Source organism: Parus major, chromosome 5 (genome assembly GCF_001522545.3).
Source record: "Parus major isolate Abel chromosome 5, Parus_major1.1, whole genome shotgun sequence".
NCBI classification, from domain to species: Eukaryota; Metazoa; Chordata; class Aves; order Passeriformes; family Paridae; genus Parus; species Parus major.
In genome coordinates, this window is record NC_031774.1 from 37,659,420 (window position 1) to 37,680,660 (window position 21,241).

At 36.7% G+C, this 21,241-nt stretch overlaps 1 protein-coding gene across 1 annotated transcript in view; it reads right to left on the reverse strand.

Annotated features, from left to right (window-relative positions):
* Nucleotides 1–21,241, reverse strand: part of SLC25A21 (solute carrier family 25 member 21) — a 235,331-nt gene that overhangs the window by 8,079 nt on the left and 206,011 nt on the right. Inside the window, exons 4-7 of the mRNA XM_015630253.3 lie at nucleotides 13,914–13,980; nucleotides 7,536–7,595; nucleotides 4,954–5,061; nucleotides 799–963 (exon numbers count right to left, since the gene is read on the reverse strand). Coding sequence (XP_015485739.2) covers nucleotides 799–963; nucleotides 4,954–5,061; nucleotides 7,536–7,595; nucleotides 13,914–13,980 — 400 coding nt within the window. The remainder of the gene's footprint in view (nucleotides 1–798; nucleotides 964–4,953; nucleotides 5,062–7,535; nucleotides 7,596–13,913; nucleotides 13,981–21,241) is intronic.

Below are 21,241 nucleotides of genomic sequence, written 5' to 3' on the forward strand. Positions count from 1 at the left end.
CTAAAAATCACATTAGTGAAAACAGACTGCAGTAAGTAGCATACTGGAATCATTAATAAACCATGAGTTCTTTCTCACACAGTCATTTAGAAAGTTGCTATTACCACATTTTCATTAGTAAAATTTCCTTTTGTTGTAAAGGGAATGCTTTCTTCCTTTGTTATTTAAAGTAATATAGGACTAGCAACATTTCTTTAAGTGAGATGACAGCTATAATGATTTTTTCTTTAATTATAAGTGATATAAAGTTCCTGTACTTGACCCTTTACATCCTGTTTTGGACTGTCTCACTCCCATAAGGGTGAAACTTCCCTGTCATCCTTCAATACTAGGTTGAACTCGCTTTTTGAGTAAATAGGTCCAGTGCCTGGCCAGAATTACCTAGATACTGCAGTGTGGCCATCTCTGCAAGCTTAGCCCCTTTGTGAATATTGACAGAAGTTCTAGAAACTGGTTTTTCTCTTCAAAGCCAGTTTGCCCCAAAGAAAGTGCATACATACCCAACATAAGCACAACATGTCTGTACCTCATTTGCTGCCTTTTCGCATGGCTACCATGCTATAAAGGGAAATTAATAAAAATGACAATTCAAATATGACCACACTCAGCTTTGCTTAAAAAGTGAGAAGATCAAGTCCTTGATTTGCTTCCAATAAAATGCTATGGATCTCTGCAAAACAGGGCTAGGTTAGTCACTGTTTATCACTAAATACCACAGCTTTGCACAGAAAAATGGAGTATGAATTAAAATGTCAAACTTCTTATCTGATTGTCTATTGCATTGTATGAAGAACTTACTTTATTGACTGGAAGAATGTTTTTCACATTGAAGTAGAATCCAAAGTAAACCATGTTAAAAACTCCGTGACGGCCCAGTGTTGCAGTAAGGCCTTTGTTGAGTCCTTGGAAGCCCAGACCACCGGTTTTAATGATCTGCTGAGCTTGAACAAAGCTAGATGGTTGCTACACAAGCAAAAGAAGGAAGAGATCATCTTTACAAAAAGAAAACAATAAACATAGCATCATTTCCATCCTGTTGACAAAGACAGTGCTGCCAATTCTTGTAATTTTATATTAAGTATCACTGTATTTGTCATTTTCACTTTCCTGTGACCGTATAAAAATCACAATGAAAAAAATTAATTTTTTTAAATGAAAAAAAAGATTCCCCATTTTTCTTATTGCTGAATAAGATGAAAGCAGGACTCGAGTACTGTAAAAGAATAGTACTATAACAGATTTCCATTTTATAAAAGGCAAAAAGGAAGAAACTGCCTCATATCAGACAGCATCTGCCTGACTACATGCACCTTTGATCTTTTTTTGAATATATGGTGAAATTCAGAATTAGTATTCCCCTTCTGAATATTTTACATTTTTTTAGCAGCATTATAGAAGTATTGCTTTCCAAAAGTTGTTGAATAGAGTTTGGCTTTCTCTAAAGCATAAAGCCAAAAAAAACCATAAAGCCATAAAGCTCTGGGTAGCCAAATCTATAATTAGAAAGGCAAAACACGACTTCCACTAGGAGGTTCAAACATGAAAATATAGAAGAATTTTGACTACACCACTGTGAATACCACTGATTTCAATACACTTATTTGTTTAATAGCTTTCCATTTCAAAATATCACCATGGTAGATGAACAGCATCAGCCAAATGATGCTTCTATACCTGACACAGCATATGACAGCTTATCGAGGTGACTGACAAGTTTCATCTTTAATACAGAGTTTTATTCTGTTTTTTTCATATTTAATAACAAATATTATCCTGTTAATGCTCTGCATATATTTTACCAGAGTTTACTTTTCTATCTACTCCCAAGAATTCAAGTCAGAATCTATTCTAAAATGGAGGTACTAAACAAGGATACTATCAATAACATCCTTTTTTGTGCTCCAAAAATGGACATTAGATCTTTAAGAAATCATACAGCAACCTTCAACATTAAGGTATCCCTTGGTATCCCTCTTCTTGAATATGGATTTTCTTGTGACTCACAGGGCAAGCCTGTCACTTGCTGAACACCTGAGATGGGATTTGTAAGTCCAAATACAGACACCTGCAATGTCTACACCTGACTTCCCTTTTCAGTCCTTTAGTAACAAAGAGAACTCTCTCTGGCAGCATTTCCCTTTTACCAAAGGAGGTGTCATCATGTCAACCGATCAAGCCATAGAAGGTCTGCGGTTCATCACTGATGATGGAAGGATCTTAGACAGAGGAATTTATTGTACAAACATCTGGAGTTAATGCACTTCACACAGCTGTTGACTTTTACTTGATATAGACCTACTCAGTGGAACCTGGAGTCAGATTCTTCTCATCATAAAGCAGAAAATTGTATTTGTTTAATTGATCATAACTCTTATGTCAGGTGAGAAGATTTTAATCATCATACCAGCTTCTACAGTCAGTGAGTTATCCAGGGCTGCAGGGAAAGGGGGGGGGAAAAAAAGGAAAACCAAACAACATGGTGTCGGGCTTCTTGCAGTTTACTTTAACAAAAAGCCACCATTATTTTTACCCAGAGCTATCCACATTACAAAAGGGCTGATACGTGATTTATAGTGGCCTTCCTCTTTAAATCCATCAGCCCTGGAAAGATGATCTGCTCCCACAGAACAATTCAGCTGTCACCGCAGGGTGTGAATATTTGCTTTGGGGGTGTGCAGGAGTCTGGGTGTGAGTGTATGTGTTCATGCTCTTCCTTGTTCCTTTTAAACAAGATATATTTATTATTTCTATACAATAGTCAAAGAAATATGTGAACTGCATTAGGTTTCATCATGTAGTATGAAAGCTCCACAATGGGATAGGTACACACTTTACTTAAACCTTTTAGAAAAACAGTGCACAGTAATGCCTTATGTTGTATAATATAACCTCTGGACATGCTCCTTCCAATGGGCTTGAGTTTGCATGCTTTATTGTGGAATGTTCTTTAACATTTTCTTAATGAGAACTTGACGTCAAGGTATAAGGCCACTGGAGTTTTTCCTAATTTACAGCAAGTTTTGAAGTTCTAACACTTTAAAAAGATATATTAAAAACTAATGTGTCTGTGATATAACAGTCTTTATGATTTTAGAACTTAATTTCCCTTAGATTTTTTTTCCCTAGAGGTAGTAGTTAATATTTTCAATGTAAACTAGGTTTCTAATAGAGCCCAAATACCATTTTATGGTATTTTGTGAAACTTCGCATTTAAATTAAATTAGAGAATATTCACCTGAACAAAACCAACTCAGAATGCTTTTGGACAGCTACAGTTTGATTATTGCATTATTCTGAAGGTCACCAAGGAAGAGATGCTGTAACTATAGGAAGTAATTGGCTAAAATTTATAAACTAAACCACCCCAGACTTTGTTAGAAATTTTACAGTAGAGAAAAAATTAAAATGTATGAAGTGAAACAATACATCGGTCTTTTGCAACTTTACAAGGAATAGTTTGTTCAAAATATAACACTGGTTTGTCTCTACTTAAAAGCAGAGCATTTTTAAAGTTAGGATAATTACATCTTCACAACAGTGAAGCAGAAAGACCCAGAATATCTGCTTAGTTCACTACTGCTGGAACAGTTATAGTTCATAATTTTTATCACATCATCTTCTTGAGTGACAGATCCTCTCACACATTGCTTTTTCCTACTTTCAGTTTCTCTTCTTCCAGGATCCTAAATATTTTACTCCTCCTCTGCATTATTTATCGGTTTAGTGGCTTTGCTGCCCAAGTTTAAAAAATGTCTAGACTGGAGACTTGCAGCAAATAAACATGTCTTTCATATGCATTAAGAATCAAACAGGAGTTTACCAAACATTTTAAAATTTATTCTGGAAGAAAATGCTTTTCTGGATGAGTTATGGAACAGGCACCAGTTACTCTGTGGCACTTGGAAATCAGTAGCTGCATTTTTCCAGCGTGTACCTGAGGAGCTTGGCCCAAACCGATTATGTAAATGGCCAGGTCATAAATCTCTTTACTGTGTATCCCCCAAAAGTGTTCAGTTTGTGCAGATGAGTGCTATGAGGCAGTAAGTTACAAGGCAAGTATTAACTCAGTCTAAACTTAATAGTAGAATATACAAAAATTATGTCCCACCAGGGATTCAGCCAACCTTTTCATGTGATGCTTATGTGATTTGGCACTACTAATTTCTCAAAGATTTTTAAAAAGATTATTTGACAATTGTTATTTTTATTCAATGAGTAAAAAAAAAAAAGGAACTATATTACTGCCTTCCTTCCCTTTTTCCTGGAATATCTTCTGCATTAAAATTAATAGAAGCTAGTGCATTCCCGAGAATACTTGATTTTCATGAATCACTTTTCTCCAGTTTAATCTTTTTTCCCTCTCGACAGTACCCAGACTCATGGGCACTGTTTTGCACAATGACTTCTTTGGATGGAACAATATTTGAATAAAAAAACTCTGAAGTGAAGCAAGAATTTAAATTATCAATGTACTTGTTATATAACAATTTTCCAGCTTGTGCTAATAAAAGTGAAGTCTTCTAAGTAAATCCATCCAAGAAACACAGTGTAAACTAGACTCTGTCTAGGGCACAGGGTTGTGGTGTTTTGTGCTAACCTTTGGTGCTTGCTTGAGGTCTGGAGCCTGCTGGGTAAATGTGCTGTGTACAGGGGGCTCAGGTTTGGACTCCTGGGTTACAATTCCTCACAGTGCTGGGTTGCTGGCTGCTCGGGAGGGATGGAGGCGTATTTCAGGCACAGAACACTTACAGTGGAGATGCTGATGTTCTGGCAATTCTGCATACATCTCTACATATCTGAATTGGGTCTATTGGGTCTCTTCTGCTTCTGTTAAGCTTGTGGGAGAATCATTTACATCCGCCAATCTATTCTAGACATTCTGCTCTCAATACGAACCTTGAAGCGCATTATTCCCAATACGGTGGAAAAAGGAGAAGGAAGCAGTTTTCCTACCTCTGTGAAGGCGCTCTGATTGGTCTGTAAGGTAACCTTCACTACTTCAAACGGGTTAACCACAACTGCCTCTGTCAACCCAGATCCCAAGCCAGCAACTGCAAATGCCTAGGAAAGTTCAAATGAAAATGAAATATTAAGGAGTAATACTTCCTCTGCATCAGATTGTGAAACTGAGGGATACAATGCAAACTGCAAGACTACAGCAATGCAGCGGCATTCTATTGCTAAACAACTTTAGCTCTTGAGTAGATGCTGACAGTTCATGAAGACAATATGACAATAGCCATAAACCATACTCCAAAACAATCAAAACAAATGTCATAGCATGCCTTGTCCATGTATTCTCTTTTCAGCTGGAAGGGAAAATGTGGTACCAAATTATTACATAAACATGGAAAAAGGGGAAAAAGAATGTCCTCATGTTATCTTTGGGTGGACTCTGAATAATAACACAAATGTAAGTGTAGCTATGCAGCGCTGGAAAAAAGAAAATCTCTGAACTGAACATTAAGCACATAACACTAACAAATTGACTTAAAAAATACATGTAAAAAACCGAAATAGTTCAGTACTCAAGCAAATTGCACAAGTAGAAAGTTCGCTTAGTAGTTAACAATCCTAGAAAGGTTTATATGGGAATGAGTGGCACAAAGAGAAATGTCAGCATTCATTGCATGGATGAAGTAACTCCATTTACTTAGGTGCATTTCATTCATAGATATGGAGATATTCACTGCTTTGCTTTCCATCATGGCACAGTATTTTAAGATACCTTAATTTGTTCATAACAAAACCCAAAATATTTAGGTCAGTTGAGAAAACTCAGAGGGGTTAAATTTAATGAATTAATGTGATTTACACATTAATTGCTTTCACTTAACATCCTCAAACTCTCTAGGTGTTGAAAAAAAGTTCCAGGACAAAAATACATTATAATGAGTACATTTGCTGAAATTCAATGATATCGATAGTACGGGAATAAACAATAGTGAGAAAAAACTTATTTAACCCAGAGGGATTTGAGCAGGCACTCCTGAGAGCTCAAGAGAGGAATGGAAAGTTAGAAGGGTAGTGGCAAACTCCAGTCTTACTGTGTTGGAGAAGATTGTGTTAAAATTTGTTTTCCCAGTAAGAGGAGAACATTTCATCATCAACCATGAGACTGAAGCCAGTAGGAAGATGGTGCTAATGTATGCATCTGTCTTTTGATAATAAATATTGCCTTGATATGAGGTCTGTTGAGGTACCTAGAAACACTCTGCTTGGCTTAGACCAGAATCCCCCTCAGTCTTTTGTTCCCTCACTACCTTAGGACCAAAAATGCCTCTATAGTAACAGCGCTGCATCAAAAATGTGAGGACTTTCTGATTTGTGAGGAGGTTCTAAGCGTTGCTGTATCTGTTCGGAGCAGCTTTTGGGAAGCTATTGCATGTTTAAAGGTTTTCAGCCTATTTTTCTTCCCCTCAAAAAAGTACCATAGAACCTTCAACTCTTTTCTTTCCACTTGCTAGAGAACAAGTATCAGTCTCTATATACGCCTAAGGATGAGAACTGCAGAAAAATACCAGATAAAATAGGAGAGACTGCAAACAGCTATAGAGCCAGTGGGATAAATGAGAGGGAGAAGAAATTTTCTTTAACCTAATTAATAAGAATTCCATGGCCATTCACTCACTGCAATTAAAGGGAGATGTAAATGGAAGCAATACTCTTTAAAAGAGACTCGAAATTACCAAAACATTTATGGCACAGCCTTAAAAAGATCAATTGTTTCCTAAAGTTGTGATTTCATCATTGTGAAAAATACATTCTTACAGCACAGGAAGCAGTAGTTCTTATAGAAAATATTTTACTTCTAATGCACAGTAGCAGAAGTAAGATCCACACATGAGAATGCGTGTGTACAAGCTACATCTTGGCATTAAAACATTTCTGTGTATATGTATGCCCTATATTTTGTTTTTAAACCAGTTATTTCTTGAGATTAATTCCTAACTCCACTGATGGACAAGAGAGTTTTGTCATTTACTTCAAAGGAAATAGCAATTACTTATCAATAACTTATGTTTCTTTTATAAAGGTTTTAAAATAAGACTGGCATCTGTATTTTTGTTGTAGTTGCCCTGTGCCTTGGAAAATAGCACTTTGAAGTGTTGAACTAGACACTATGACATGAAAATAAACAAATAATGATAATCAACTATTTTGGTTATTTTGTAAGAATGAAGAATGACAAGCTGTATACAGACTTTCCATGGTGGTTGTCATTATCCATGTTAATGAGTGTTATGACATTCTTAGGGAATGGGGAATTCTTTTGAGGACATTTGATATAAAACATAATTTATCAATTTTGCTAGATTCTTATCAATGTTCTTGATATGAAACATAATTTATAAATTTTGATAAATTCTTATAAATTTTTTCAAGTGACGAGTCTGTTTTGAAAAACTCTGGATTGAGCTGGACCATTTAATTTTGGGTTTCTTCTGTAGGAGGAAGCAGATGAGACAGACTGTTCAGCAGACACATACTACAGTAGAACATGAAGTTCTGCACATACATACATACATACATACCAGTCCTGGGGGCAATGACACATATCCCAGTAGCTTCTTGTATTGTTCAAAGGTAAAAAACTGTGAATAGATGTCAGATTGAAATTGAATTTTAAAAAAATTATTAGTTACTTATTCAAATTAGTAGAAAGCAGACTACAATGGAGATTCATTATCCTGAGCAGCTGCAGGCAGTTCTGCAAAATAAATGTAAGCCATTTTTATTTCACACCCTCTGTAGCAGTGTTAGATGTGCAAGAGTAGACAACCAGGCTTCATAACTGATTTTATTAATGTGTCATGAATAATAGAAGCATAAGTGCAACTCAAGTAATGCTTTATCTAAAGTTCACTTACATCATATAGGACATATTTTAAAATTACAAACTTTTCCTTTGGCATTAACTTTCACCTACTAGTTTAAATGTTGTAGCAGAGATTACAATTTTCCCAAGAGATCACCCCCATATCCTTGTTGTAATGTGCTGCAATCACTTTTGCATTTCTGAAGCACTAGTCTGCCTCTCAGCAGAGAGATACAGTTGTGCATTTTGAAGATGGAAAGTCTGTTACTTTTATAATCTTCTGCTGTCAATGGACACATTGCTGTTCTCTCCTTACAAATAAATCTTTCAGTCAATTGTCTGCTTTCAAACAGTAGCACTTTGAAGTTCTGAGCATCTGCAATTCCTTAGAGGATGTCTTGAAAGCTGTACTCTTGGGATTTTCAAGGAAGAAATAAGATCAGCTTCACCTGCACCAACTTGGTGAAAGGCAAGCATTTGCTAATGTTTCATTTTACAGCCTACCATTTCTTGACACCCAAACCCATTAATTTTAAGAATACCTTCTGTGAATTTTTATAAAAATCAAAGCATAATTAATGAATGGATTTGTTCTTCCAAGAAGGTTTAGAATAACTCTGCACTGAAGTCAGTAGGAAGCTTCCAGTTGGCATAGGCAAACAGATTTTCGTTGCCTATCTCCTTGTCTGTGGACACAAAGTCCAAGATGCATGGTCAAGATATACTCTAAAGAAAGAGTGTATGTGACATTTTACAAATTATTGAGAAGATTCCCTCTGAAATGCAACATACAATCTAGGCCACTATTATAAAAACAACAACTCACACTACATCATGTTCAAAACAGGGCTACCAGGCCCATTAATGAGAACTTAGAGATTATTTTGAGAATGAAGAACGGACAAGAATAAATGATTTCCTTGTTTAGTTTAGCAAAAGAGACACTGCAAGAGAATGAAAAACAAGGAAGATATGTAGCACAAAAAAATTAGGCGTAAAAGCAAAATATAAGTAGAATGTGGTCAGAGATCTGATGAAGCTTTCTTGCAACTAAAAGAGTAGAGTCCTGAAACAGTCTTCCAGTAAGAACAATGAAGGTAAAATCTTTTTGACTTGGGGAGAGTATGATAAGTTTATGAAGGAACAAAATCCAGTTTATAATAATAAATAAATGTATAAGCATAAATATATAATAAATAAATAAGTTTATAGAACGAAATCCAAAGTGTCTTAAATTCCTATTCTGCAAGCACATTGCTGAAGCCACTGAAAAAGAAGTCCAGTTGCTATCACATAAGCCAGATCTGAGGGCAGTGAAAATGGTCTTCTAGCATGAGGATGGCAGAATTTGTGGGCTAAAAAGAGTAGGTATTTGAATTCTGGGTGAAACTAAAAAGATTGGAGGTGTTATTCCACATAATTTTCACACATGGAACAACACAAGTCTCTATTTGTGAGTCCTGTAATCTGCCTAAGAAGTATTCATGTTTTTGTATACAAAACAAAGTGGCTTTCACACAGCATGTCCGGTATGATGGGAATGAAGAACAAAAACCTGTCAGAGTTCCACCAAGACTGCAGCAGTGCAGGTTCATATCTCCTAGTACAAGAGCTGTCACATCCCAATCTAGCAAAATAGCCAGAACTTTCAACTTTCCTGTCTGCTTTCCAATGTTGACCTGTAACATTTGATCAGTCCAGAGCAAGCTGGTTCAAATGAAGGTGGGATCCTTGGAAAGTCAGTGAGAGGAGGCTATAATCCCTCCACACAGCATCTGCCCAAGCATGAGACAATCAAATTGCAGCACCATGAGAGGAAGGCAATGAGCAATGAGGCCAATGGAGATGTGGGAATCATAAGGAACATAAGGGGATAGAGTTTTTAAGACAAGACAGAAAGACTGTGTGGCCTGTGCTGAGTCTCAGCCAAAGAAGACAAGCTCTGTCCCTCACGGTTCAGTACAACAGACCTATCAGAACAAGACAGCTTTTCCATAAACCACGTGTACAAGAACACAAGTAATGAGCACCACATTTTCATTTGAAGTTGTTTAGAACCTTTGTCCTATGGCAAAGTCAACAAAAGTTTTTCGATCAAGACCTTCTTCAAACGAAAAGTCACTGGAATCATACCAAAACCATCACAGAATTGGGTGTTAATGTGTTAATAATGCCACTGTTTTAAGGCAAGAGGGAATATGTATATATAATGCAAAATTGTTAAATTCTGAAAACTAATGGGCTGCTACTCTGACCACTGGACAGATATTTTTTTATATACACAGCTGGGAGTATTATATCATTTTGCAGAAAAGGTCCTAGAACTGGGGCTCAGATTTTAACTACCCTCCAAAGAGTGTAGAGATTGAACATTAATCTTGCAAGCATCTTGAAAATATGTTTAAATTTTTTTCATTGGCCTTGACAATAACCAAAAAAGATAGAGGTGTTATTTAAACTTTAGCTCCATCTTTTTTGGACAACTGAAGGTACAATAGAGGTAAAAGTCTGACAAAGTGGGAGGGTAAGCTGCTTCACTGAACTAAATTAATTTCTTATTGTGATAAAATTTGCTTTATTCTCTTTCCAGAATCTTTCTAGTCATTGTTACCCTCTTAACCTTTAATGGAATTTCTGGTATTCCTTAATGTTTTCCATAGTGTTACAGATCTGTAAAATAGTTGTAATAAAGGCAGAATTACATTACCTAGCAATTTTTTTTTGTCTTTAAAATGTTACCTTAGAAATCAATAGCTTCCTAGAGCCATAAATAAAATATCTACTTAAGAGTAACTATGCTTTAAATAATTTTTAAAAGAAAAAAAAATCAATAGCAATAAAATTTAACATAAATGTTGCTAGGTGTACTAGAGTGGCTAGTACACATACAATTTTGCAAAAAAAAAAAAGATTTCATATTGTATCATATGGCTTCATATACTGTCCACCCAAAATGTTTTCAAAAACATGGCATAATTTGTCTTTTCCTCTACAGTTGTATTAAGTTAATAGCTTTGTGCAAAAAAAAAATAATTCTCAGAATAAATGTATTTAAAACATGCTTTTGTGTATATAATAACCAATATTGTCCATCTGGCAAAGATACACTTTAATTGAAGTTACACAGAAAATAGCCAAAGTACTTACCAGATGTCTCAATAACTCTAAGATAAAAATATATGCTTGAAACAAGATGTCTGGGAACACATGAGCAATATAAATTTGCCCCAAAAGTTCATCTGTTAACCATTGTATTGGCATCATCATTTCTTTCCTCCAAGTTCAATCTAACAGAAAGTTATAAACTTTGACTTTTCATCTTCCAGAAATACCAGCTTTCTTTTTAGAAGGGAAATAAAAAGAGAGAAAAAAAGAAATAGCAAGACAGACATGAGAACATAGTTGACTAAAAATGAAGCTGTATCTTCAACATTTAACTGAAAATCTGGAGCTAAATAACTTCATTTTAATAGCTTTATTTTTACTCGAAAAAACACACACCAGATAAATACAATGTTCTAGTAGCACAAGTACATTTCTTAGTACAAAATCTCCCTTGTCGATTCTCTACACAGTTTTATGACACTATAACTAGAACCTTTCAAAAAAGTTCATTACAAACATAAAAAAACCTACTGGAACCTAGAAAATGAGCTTTTTCCTTTTGTGATTTCTCAAATCTCAGAATTATTGGCCTGAATATAGTCTTCCCCTAAATCTCAGTAGTCATTTAGGCAGCAGAGAAGGGAGAACTTGAGGCTTGTTCAGATGAGGACAACTCTTAGAAGAAAAAAAGGTTGGAGAGTGGGTCAAAGAAAGCAATGATTTTCCTTTGGGGTCATAGCCAACTAAGGTTAGTGGAAATTTGAGGTAGGTTGGATTCTTTTCAGGTCAAAGCATGGGTAAAAATTCCACTTTGGATGTTAAAAATTGTACTGGCATATGACATCTCACATGGAATTGTTTCATTATACAAGTCCTTACAAGGACACTATTGTTCAGCCCTGTTTGTCACTGATGATCTAATGTAGAATACAGCTGATGTCTCAACATAACTTAAAGTCATCCTGATGCCCTTGGGACAGCAGTAAATTTAAAGGAATGGTGTAAATAATAAAATAATTCAACTATTTAATTAAAATGCTCACATGCTTAACATTTAAATTTGATTCTCATGTTTGCAGAAAACTCAGCTGTCACATCAATGTCCAAGAACTAGGTAGAAACCATCCCACTAAGAGAGGACAAGTAAGACATTAATGGAGCTGTGAGCTCATGATGTACAAGAGTTTGATAGAGCTGAGTCTGTTTAGCCTGCAGAAAAGAAAGGTAAGGTGATTTATTTTTGTCTTCCACCATCCAAAGTTTATACAGAAGAGAGTCAGACTTTCTCTGAGGCTGACAATGGAAGTGTGAGAGGTAACACACAAAGGCTGCAACAGGAGGATTTGGACTGGATATAAGGCAAAATTCTTCACAGTAAAACAGTTAAGAACTGGAGGAGGAGCAAAGAGAGTCTGCAGTCTCCATCCTTTAAGATTTCAGAACTCAACTAGACAAGGCAACAACCTGCTCTAACCATGAAGCCAGCTCTGCTTTGATCAGAGACCTCTCCCAACTTCCAAGTTTTATGATTCTATAATTATATTGAATATTTAAGACAATTTAATCAATTTGAGTAAAGTGATTTGAAGTTTATGAATGACTCAGACTGGTAGGAGAAATCAAATGTGGGCTAATATTTTAACTAAATACATGCTAGAATCTAAAAAGAACAGTCAGATTTACTTGAATTACTTTATCCTGTTTCAAATGAAATTAAATGGAGAGACAGAGGAAACATCACAATATGAAGAAAACGAGTTATTAGGAATCTTCTAAATATCATCCATCTATTCTTCACTGCCACTTTTCCATTAAACAGGAATTTAGTTTTCCTGGTTTTATTAAATAATTTTGAGATAAGTGACATATGTCACTTGCATCTAAAATGCCAGTGCAAACAAGAAGATGACATTACCAGAGCTCCTTTAGGATTCTGTTACAAGGTCACATCCTGTCACTTTATACAAATATTATTCCTCTGTAAAGCAATTGGAATGTGAATGATTAATTGCAGACTAAGGACCAGAATCATATGCAGCCTTCTTAGAAAAAAAACAACAAAAAGAAAGAAAGGGAAAATCAAGACATTCTGTATAATAACTGCTTTTAGACACATTTGGTGCAACTATGGAAACTTCAAAGTTCTGAAGTAAAAGACTAAGAAACATTTACTCTTAACGTAATAGCTGCTTTGATAGATTTAGAACTTTAGGATGATGTGCTTAATAATTAGGTTTTAATTAAAAAGGTTGAATGGCTCAACTGAAAAAATTGATGTATTGAAGTATTTTGCTTAGGAATGTTACTAAAATCCTGTTCTACAAATCAAAATAAAGGATAGTATATAAGAAAATCAGATCAGCAATTGACAGAAAATACACTTTGATAGGCTAGCATTTATAACTCTAAGAGAGCTGGAGTAAAATGTTTTGCACAATTAGGAGCTTTATCCATTATGATCTTCAATCTCTTTGAAAGTTACTCTATGGAGCACAGTGCTCTTTAGAGTTTTCTTTGGAGCACAAGAAAACTCTGGGCAGCACTTCAAACCTACTAAATAAGTACTTATTAGTGGCTTCTTTAATGGCTTTTTGTGTTAATTTATTAAGCTGTTAGTTGTTTTGCAAGTTGCTAGGCATTTTCAGTAAAACAAAATATGTAAACCAGAGGCAATTATGAGGCTAAAATATAGCTTAAACTATTTTATTAATTGTGACAGTATAAAATAATTGCTATTTATTTTTTCAGTAGCTTTTGATACACAGGTCGAAATTAGCTTAAGATTTACGAGCCTTATCCTACACTTCTTAATCAAGGACAGTTTTTATTGTGCTATCAACAGGAAACTTTCCTCCTAATAAAAATCAGAGGATTAATATGCCAAATAAGTTTAAGATTCTAATCTCAGTCAGTGGGGGCGAAATAAAATGTTTTACAGCTGCCACTGTCCCTACTTATATTTTTAAGGGAGGAAGCATGGGGTTTTTACCTTCACCGCCCTTTTGGGTGTCTCAGCCAAGACAGGAGGAAGTATTCCTTTGTAGAAGCCGAGTAATCTATCAAAAAAAAAAATAAAATTATTTTTGTGTGGATAAACAACATATCAATGCCATACTACCAATTCTATTTTAGCTTTTGAGTAAAGCAGCTAACCTCTCAGCATTTCCAGGCATACAGACAAATAATGATACTCTCTGCTTGCTAAACAATTAATGTGCTACCAATTATATCATGTGCTGGAGAGATGATATAAAGAAATCAGCAATGAATATGTAAAAATAATTTTTTTTTCTGAAATACAAGAAATTGTATTCAAAAGGTAAGGAACATTTTTGAAAATGAAAAAGAAGTATTATTTCATTGTTTTAATCTGCTTAGAACAACAATGTTTATATTAAAAACTGAAGTCAAAATCACAAAATACAGATTTGGCAAAAAACTGTGACTTCAACAAGTTGCAAACAAAAACACTGCTTGCTCATCTTCAGATGCTAGTTCAGACATATTTTAAAGTTTAGTTTTAAACATGACTCAAAATGTACGAAGATTTTCTTTTAGCAACTCAGTTTGAACTCCAGTTACCTACATATATACAGCCTGCTACATGCCAGCACACATGGCATTTACAGAGCCTGAGCTCTGCTGACAAGGTCAGTGTAGATACATAATGCTGGGTCTCTGGAATGCTTTAAATGACAAGCAGCTTTCAAAATCCCCATGTGGGCAGAAATAGACAGTCCTTGTCTGCTAGGTCTGCACAGTAACCTGGACAGAGCGTGGTGAGGATTCAGAAAGGGATCTTGTGGAATCACCAAGAAGAATAATAAAATTATCAAGGTTGGAAGAGACCTTCAAGATCACCCAGTCCAACCATCAACTCAGCACAATCACTGTTACCTCTAAAGCACTAAACCAAATCACCCAGTGCCAGACCCAGATGCCTCTCGACCACCTCCAGGGATGGTGACTCCACCACCTTTCTGGGAAAACTATTCCAATGTCTGAACACCCTAAGAGTGAAAAAAAACCTTTTCAATATCTAATTTGCATTGTCCCTGTCTTAGCTTACAGTCATAAGTTACCTTATTAGACAACAAGAATATATCCTACAATTTATCCATCTTCAGAATGTATACACATTTATTCAGGACTGTTAGAGGATTCTATCTACACACAAAAAAAATTACTTAAAGCAAAATATTTGTGTTTTTTTAAATGTTGAAAGGCGGTGATGTTGGAATGTGATGATTCACCTTTCTAAAGCAGCCTACTCTTTAGAATACTTTTGCAGAGTGTGTAAGAGACATGACATCAACAGATTCTCCTATAGTTAATCTCTACATGTCAAAACAAAAGAAAACAACGAAATTCATATTCCCCACGTGAATTTAAAATACTACAAATGCTATACCATTTTCCCCATTCTTCAAATGCTTCTCTGGAGTTCTCTGCTTAGGCTTCTCCAATATAAATAAAATTATTTAGGCTTTGTAAGATGCTCTGGGTTGGGTATATTGCTTATCCTTACTCTGATGAAAGCAATGTGTAAAATCCAGACTATGACAAAAGGACACTTTGAGCATTTAACACAATGATGGTTTCATGACAAAATACTGAAAGGTAGGAGATTAAGGAATTCAGTTGTCATCAGATGTTTAAATTTCCCCAAAGTCTTGCCTTCCAAACAAATATACAAATATATATTTATGTATCTATTAATATAGATATGGATGTACCAGTAGATACCTATATATATGGATATAATAATATAAATGTGCTGGATCCATAGAATCATACAATCATAGTAACATAGAATGGTTTGGCTGGAAGGGACCTTAAAATTATTTAGTTCCAACCTTCCTGCCATAAGTAGAAAATCTTTCACTGTGTCCCATCCAGCCTGGTCTTCATCTTTATTCTTAGTCCTGGGCTCGTTTTAGCCTTTAATGGTTCATACAAATTCAGAGCATACTGCTGATTCAACAAGCAATTGAAATATCAAATAACTTCAAGAAGGTGATTCATGCATTTTAATGTGAATTCAAACTGAAACTGAGGTCCAAGTAGGATCAGCTACAAGAACACAGATCCCTGTAAACACTTTCTTCCTTTCAGCTCAGTCTAAACCCCTGAAAGCATATATTCAAAAGGCATCCTGCTTGCAATTTCTACTACTCCACATGATTGGAACTGGAAAAATAATGTCCTCCACTGCTTTACTCACTGGCGTAGCTCTCACTACAAAAAGTGAGGCTCAGTCTTGGTCTGCATTTTTTCATTAGCAAGAGATGCATAAGCAGACAAATATGCAGTGTAGACAAATCAGTTTTAAAAACACACAGCAGTATTACCCAGCCTTACACAGTACAACACGTTCCTTTTCCAGGTTGCCTTTTTTATACTTAAAATGCATGCAGCTATTGGATATATAAACCTTGTAACATTTCCATAGTCTCTGAGGATCTCAGAGAAGGATTTCAGAGTGAATGTGGAGAGGAAGGATATACTAGGAACTTTAGCAATACATTTGTCATTTTAGCAATCTTTTAAGGCAGGTAGTAGCCTCTAAAGAGCAATCCAGCACTACACCACAAGTCAATGTCAAAATACCAGTGATTCAGGTCACCATTAGACCAGGCAGTGGATTATTTGAAAGTTCTAAAGAAATAATAAGATAATTATAAATATAATAAGATAATAAAGAAATGGGAACTGAAAATATGAAAAGCAATTTTCCATTGCTTCTGAATCACAGGAAGGTTGAAGACGAAGGGGACCTCTCAAGGTCAACTGACCCAACCCTTTGCTCAAGAAGGGCCACTTAGAGCCAGTTGTCCAGGACCATGTCCAGATAGCTTCTAAGTATCTTTAAAGAATGACCACCCTTTAAAGAAGGAGATCCCACAATTTCTCTGGGCAGCCTGTGCCAGTGCTCTGTTACCCTCACAGTAGAAATGCATTTCCTGATGTTCATATGGACCCATTTGTGCTCCACTTTGTGTTCATTACCTCAGGTCCTGTCACTGAGCACCACTGAGAAGGGCATGGCTTCATCCCCTTTGCACCCTTCCTTTAGTACTTGTGCACATTGATCAGATTCCCCTCTAGCCTTCTTTCCTCCAAACAGTTCTGTCTCTCCCATATGAAAGATCCTCCAGTCCTTTGATCATTTTAGTGGCCTTTCATCTGAACTCTTTGTGTTATGTCCATGTGTCTCTTGTACTGGGGAGCCCAGAATGACCAAGCACTCCAGCTGTGGTCTATCCAGTGCTGAGTAGGGGGAAACGAAGCAAACACATTCCTTGAGCTGCTGGCAGCTAAAGCAGCCTGATAAAGCAGTCCAGTAGTCCCTTTGGTTGCAGGCCATATTGCTAGCTCATGCCCAACTTGGTGTCCATGAGGACCTACAGGTCCTATGCTGCAAATCTGCTTTCCAGCTGATTGGCCCTGAATGTAATACTGGTGTGTGGGATTACTCTTCCTCATGTACAGGGCTTCACACTTCCCCTTGCTGAATTTCATGAGGTTCCTGACAGATCATTTCTCCAGCATGTCAAAGTCCACCCAACTGGCAGTTCAACCCTCTGGTACACCAGCCACTCATATCAAGAAGTTATCACTAATCCTGCTGGATTGCTTATGCCCTGTACCATTATCCCTCCAGGAAATATCAAGGTAGTTGAAGTTCCCATTAAGGATCAGGATTTACAAACACCAGGCTGTTTCTGGCTGTCTCTACAGGGCTCCATCTGCTTGTTGCTCCAGGTGAGGCAGCATAGGTAGGTAGGCATAGTAGGCATAGTAAATACCTTCCACCAAGTCACCACTATTGCTCTGCTCTTTAATCCTTATCCACAAGCTCTCATCATTCAGCTTCAGGCAGAGCTCCATGCACTCCAGTTGCTCCCTCCTTGTCTTCCTGGCCAGCCCTTCCTAAAGAGTCTGTATCCCTCCACAGCAGCCGTCAGTCATAGAATCACAGAATGATTAAGTTGGAAGAGACCTTCAAGATCATCGAGTCCAACCAATGCCCTAATACCACAACTAAACCATGGCACCGAGTGCCACATCCAGACTTTTTTAAAACACATCCATGGATGGTGACTCCCCCATCTCCCCAGGCAGACCATTCCAGTGTTTAATCACTCTTTCCATGAAGAACTTTTTTCCTAACGTCCAACCTATATTTCCCTTGGCACAGCTTAAGGCTGTGTCCTCTCGCTCTGTCAGTTGCTGTCTCGTGAAAGAGACCGACCCCCACCTGACTGCAACCACCTTCCAGGGAGTTGTAGAGAGTGCTAAGGTCACCTCTGAGTCTTCTTTTCTCCAGGCTAAACAGCCCCAGCTCCCTCAGCCGTTCTTCATAGGGCTTGTGTTCCAAGCCCCAGTCCATTCACCACATCCCCGGGATTGACGAGATCCTTCCCCTGCAGCTGCACACAGATCTCCAGTTCCTCTTGTTTCTGTCCCATCTTGTGTGCCCTGGTGTGCAGGCTCTTCAGAGAGACTTCCTTACATGCAAATGCCTGAGGTGGCCCCAGCTGAGCCCTGTTTTATTCATGTTGTGTTCCTGTGGTTCACATCACCCTGGGTGCTTTGCTCAGCAGCCTCCCCATCCTCCCCCAGAGCTGCGGTGACTCCCCCTTCCCTTGGGGCTCCTGGTTGAAAGCCCTCTTTACCAGGTCAGCCACCCTGCAGCAAGGATATGTGTGCAAAGATAGAACTCTGCACCTGATGTTGGGCTGATCTGCTTATTGTAAGGCTGACACTGAAGATTTTCTGATGGAGGAACCTCTACTGTGAACCAGGAGAATCTGCAGAGCCAAGCAACAATATTCACGTTTCTATGAATCCTAAAATGTGAATTGATTTCTAGGTGGGTTTCACTGCTTTATTCCTCCTTCCTCTGTGGAAGCAAAACTCTTCATGGAAAACAGACAAGAAGGAGTTAAGGTCTATTCCTATGGAACACATTAAGTTTAGAAATCTAAAAACACATGAAACTTTGAGGATATACATCCATATATGCAATATGTAATTCAGTAAACATGGTAAGAACTAGCTCAGTATTTAATTATGATCTGTGGTTTAGGGTTTTTTTCCCTTCCTGATTTGAAATAGAAACAGAAAAAAGGTTAGTAAGCACAGCCAGTGAGATGAAAGGAATAAATGAAAGGAGGAAGTAGAAGACAATCCCATCCCATCACTGTCTATTGTCAACTGACTAATTTTTTGCATAAAGCGTAGTCGCTTTTAGAACCTCTTGTGCCTGAGGTGGAGGACAAGCGGCTGCCCCCAACTTTTACAAATAACATTTTACAAATTGTATCCATTAAAGATAGTTATTTAAATCTTTGCAGAATGAACCATTTACTTAATTAAAAAAAAACCTACCATGATAGTAACAAAAACTTGACTGGCTTTGCCAGTCAAAAAGTATGCACACACACACACACACAAAGATCTTATACTTCTGTTTTGCTTGGCCAATTGAGTTAGCTTATTTGCTCACAGAGTACGAAATTTTTTCAAAGCCATCCAATGAACAGTGATGACATTTCACATTTGAGAGATATTATCACCTGGACTCAAACCTTCCTTCAAAAAATTGGTGTTCAGAAAAATTATGAAACAGCAGCAACAGCAATCACTGCAGGGTCTGATAGAAGAAAGAGGAGATGACATCATATCCCTAGCTAGAGACACTGGAAAGAACAAATAAATTTCTAACAGAAACACAGCTACATCTTATTTTGTTTCAGCATTAAGGGTCTAAATGAACATCACCATTCAATTGTATTCTGGGCAGGAGCCCAAACTCATCTTTGCAGCAGTTGATTTTGAAACATTACAGTCAATCACATCTTCTCAATTTGTTCTTGCAGACTTTCCCTATCCTTCTGGTTTCCATTTCTTGTTTGGAAGCCTTGAGTCATTCACCCTGGCAAGACGACCAACCTAAATCAGTTATTTTCTCCGAATTATACTGAAATTGCGATCTTGCTTAGCTTGTTGTTTTCTTCCTCTGCCTTTCACATAATTTTCTCTTTAAGGATCTAATAAAGCTGATTGAAGGCATAAGCACAATATTCCCTTTCTTTTGTTGCTGTCAAACCCAAGGCATTTACCCACATTGTTTTATAATTGAAACAAAAAAACCTCTTAGGTCCAATTCTGCTTTCATTACCTCTGCATTATCCCAAGTATAAATAAAAGACCTGGCTTTCATGACCACATCACTTACATGAAACAAATGCACAGCTTTCAGATTTTATAAAATGTTCTATTTAAACAAAGGGAAGGAATTTTGAAGACATGATTGGTAAGAAGGTGGGTGTTGTTCAAAAAGAGGAAGAAAATATGTCTAAATATAATTAAATTTGCTTAAAATTTCATATATATCAGGAAAAGGTACCTTTCAATTTCATGCTATGTAGCATGTCGTGAATTTATTGTTAACAGAAAATAAATAATTGAACACAGGGCAATATTACTTTAACATAACTATAGTGTAATCTTTGTGTGGACCTAGCTGGATATTGAAAAGATTTTAAATTCTGAGAAGTTTTAGAAAAACAAGCAAGTGCTTAGTGAAGGCAGGCACAAATTAGTACCTACTGCTGAGAAGAGGGGACTTATATTTAGCCATTTATTTTGAAAGCTGCAAGCCACTAACTAGTTCACACATGTAGTCCACCCTCAACCCCAGCATTTACAACCATTTGCCCAGCTGAGGAGGTACACTACAGGGAAGGCTGAGTGTCATTCTGGGACAACTGGCACGGAGTTTGGATTACTTGAAAAGATATTAAAGGTTGGACACATTCACAGAAAATCAGGCCTGGACACTCTGTTGCTCTCCAAAAAGCATTTTTTTTTTTCTTGTGAAGAATGCTATGTGTATTATCCTACTGCAAATGTTAAATACACATCTCTACAGGAACTTCATATAAACCTATCAATGACACAGTTAGCTTAGCTGGCTTCTGAATTTCTATCATGCAACTATATTTCTTTATTTATTCTGTGTCTGCTGTACAGATATCTGCCATTTTAGACACTGTCACTAAATACTAGGTCCTTATTTTCACAGCATAGTTCACTTTCTTTTTAATGAAGCTTTCATTGCAACGCCTGGGAATTAAGGAAAAACAACTATTTTTTGCAGCAAGTAAAGCAGAATTATAAGTTACCCTGTGCTTGTAGCAACACTGTTACACTACCTGCTAAAAGAAGACCAAGCCTCCAGCTATAGGAATTCTAGAAGCAGACCAATTAATGAAAGAAATCTGTCAAATAAGTTAGGACAGCACACTG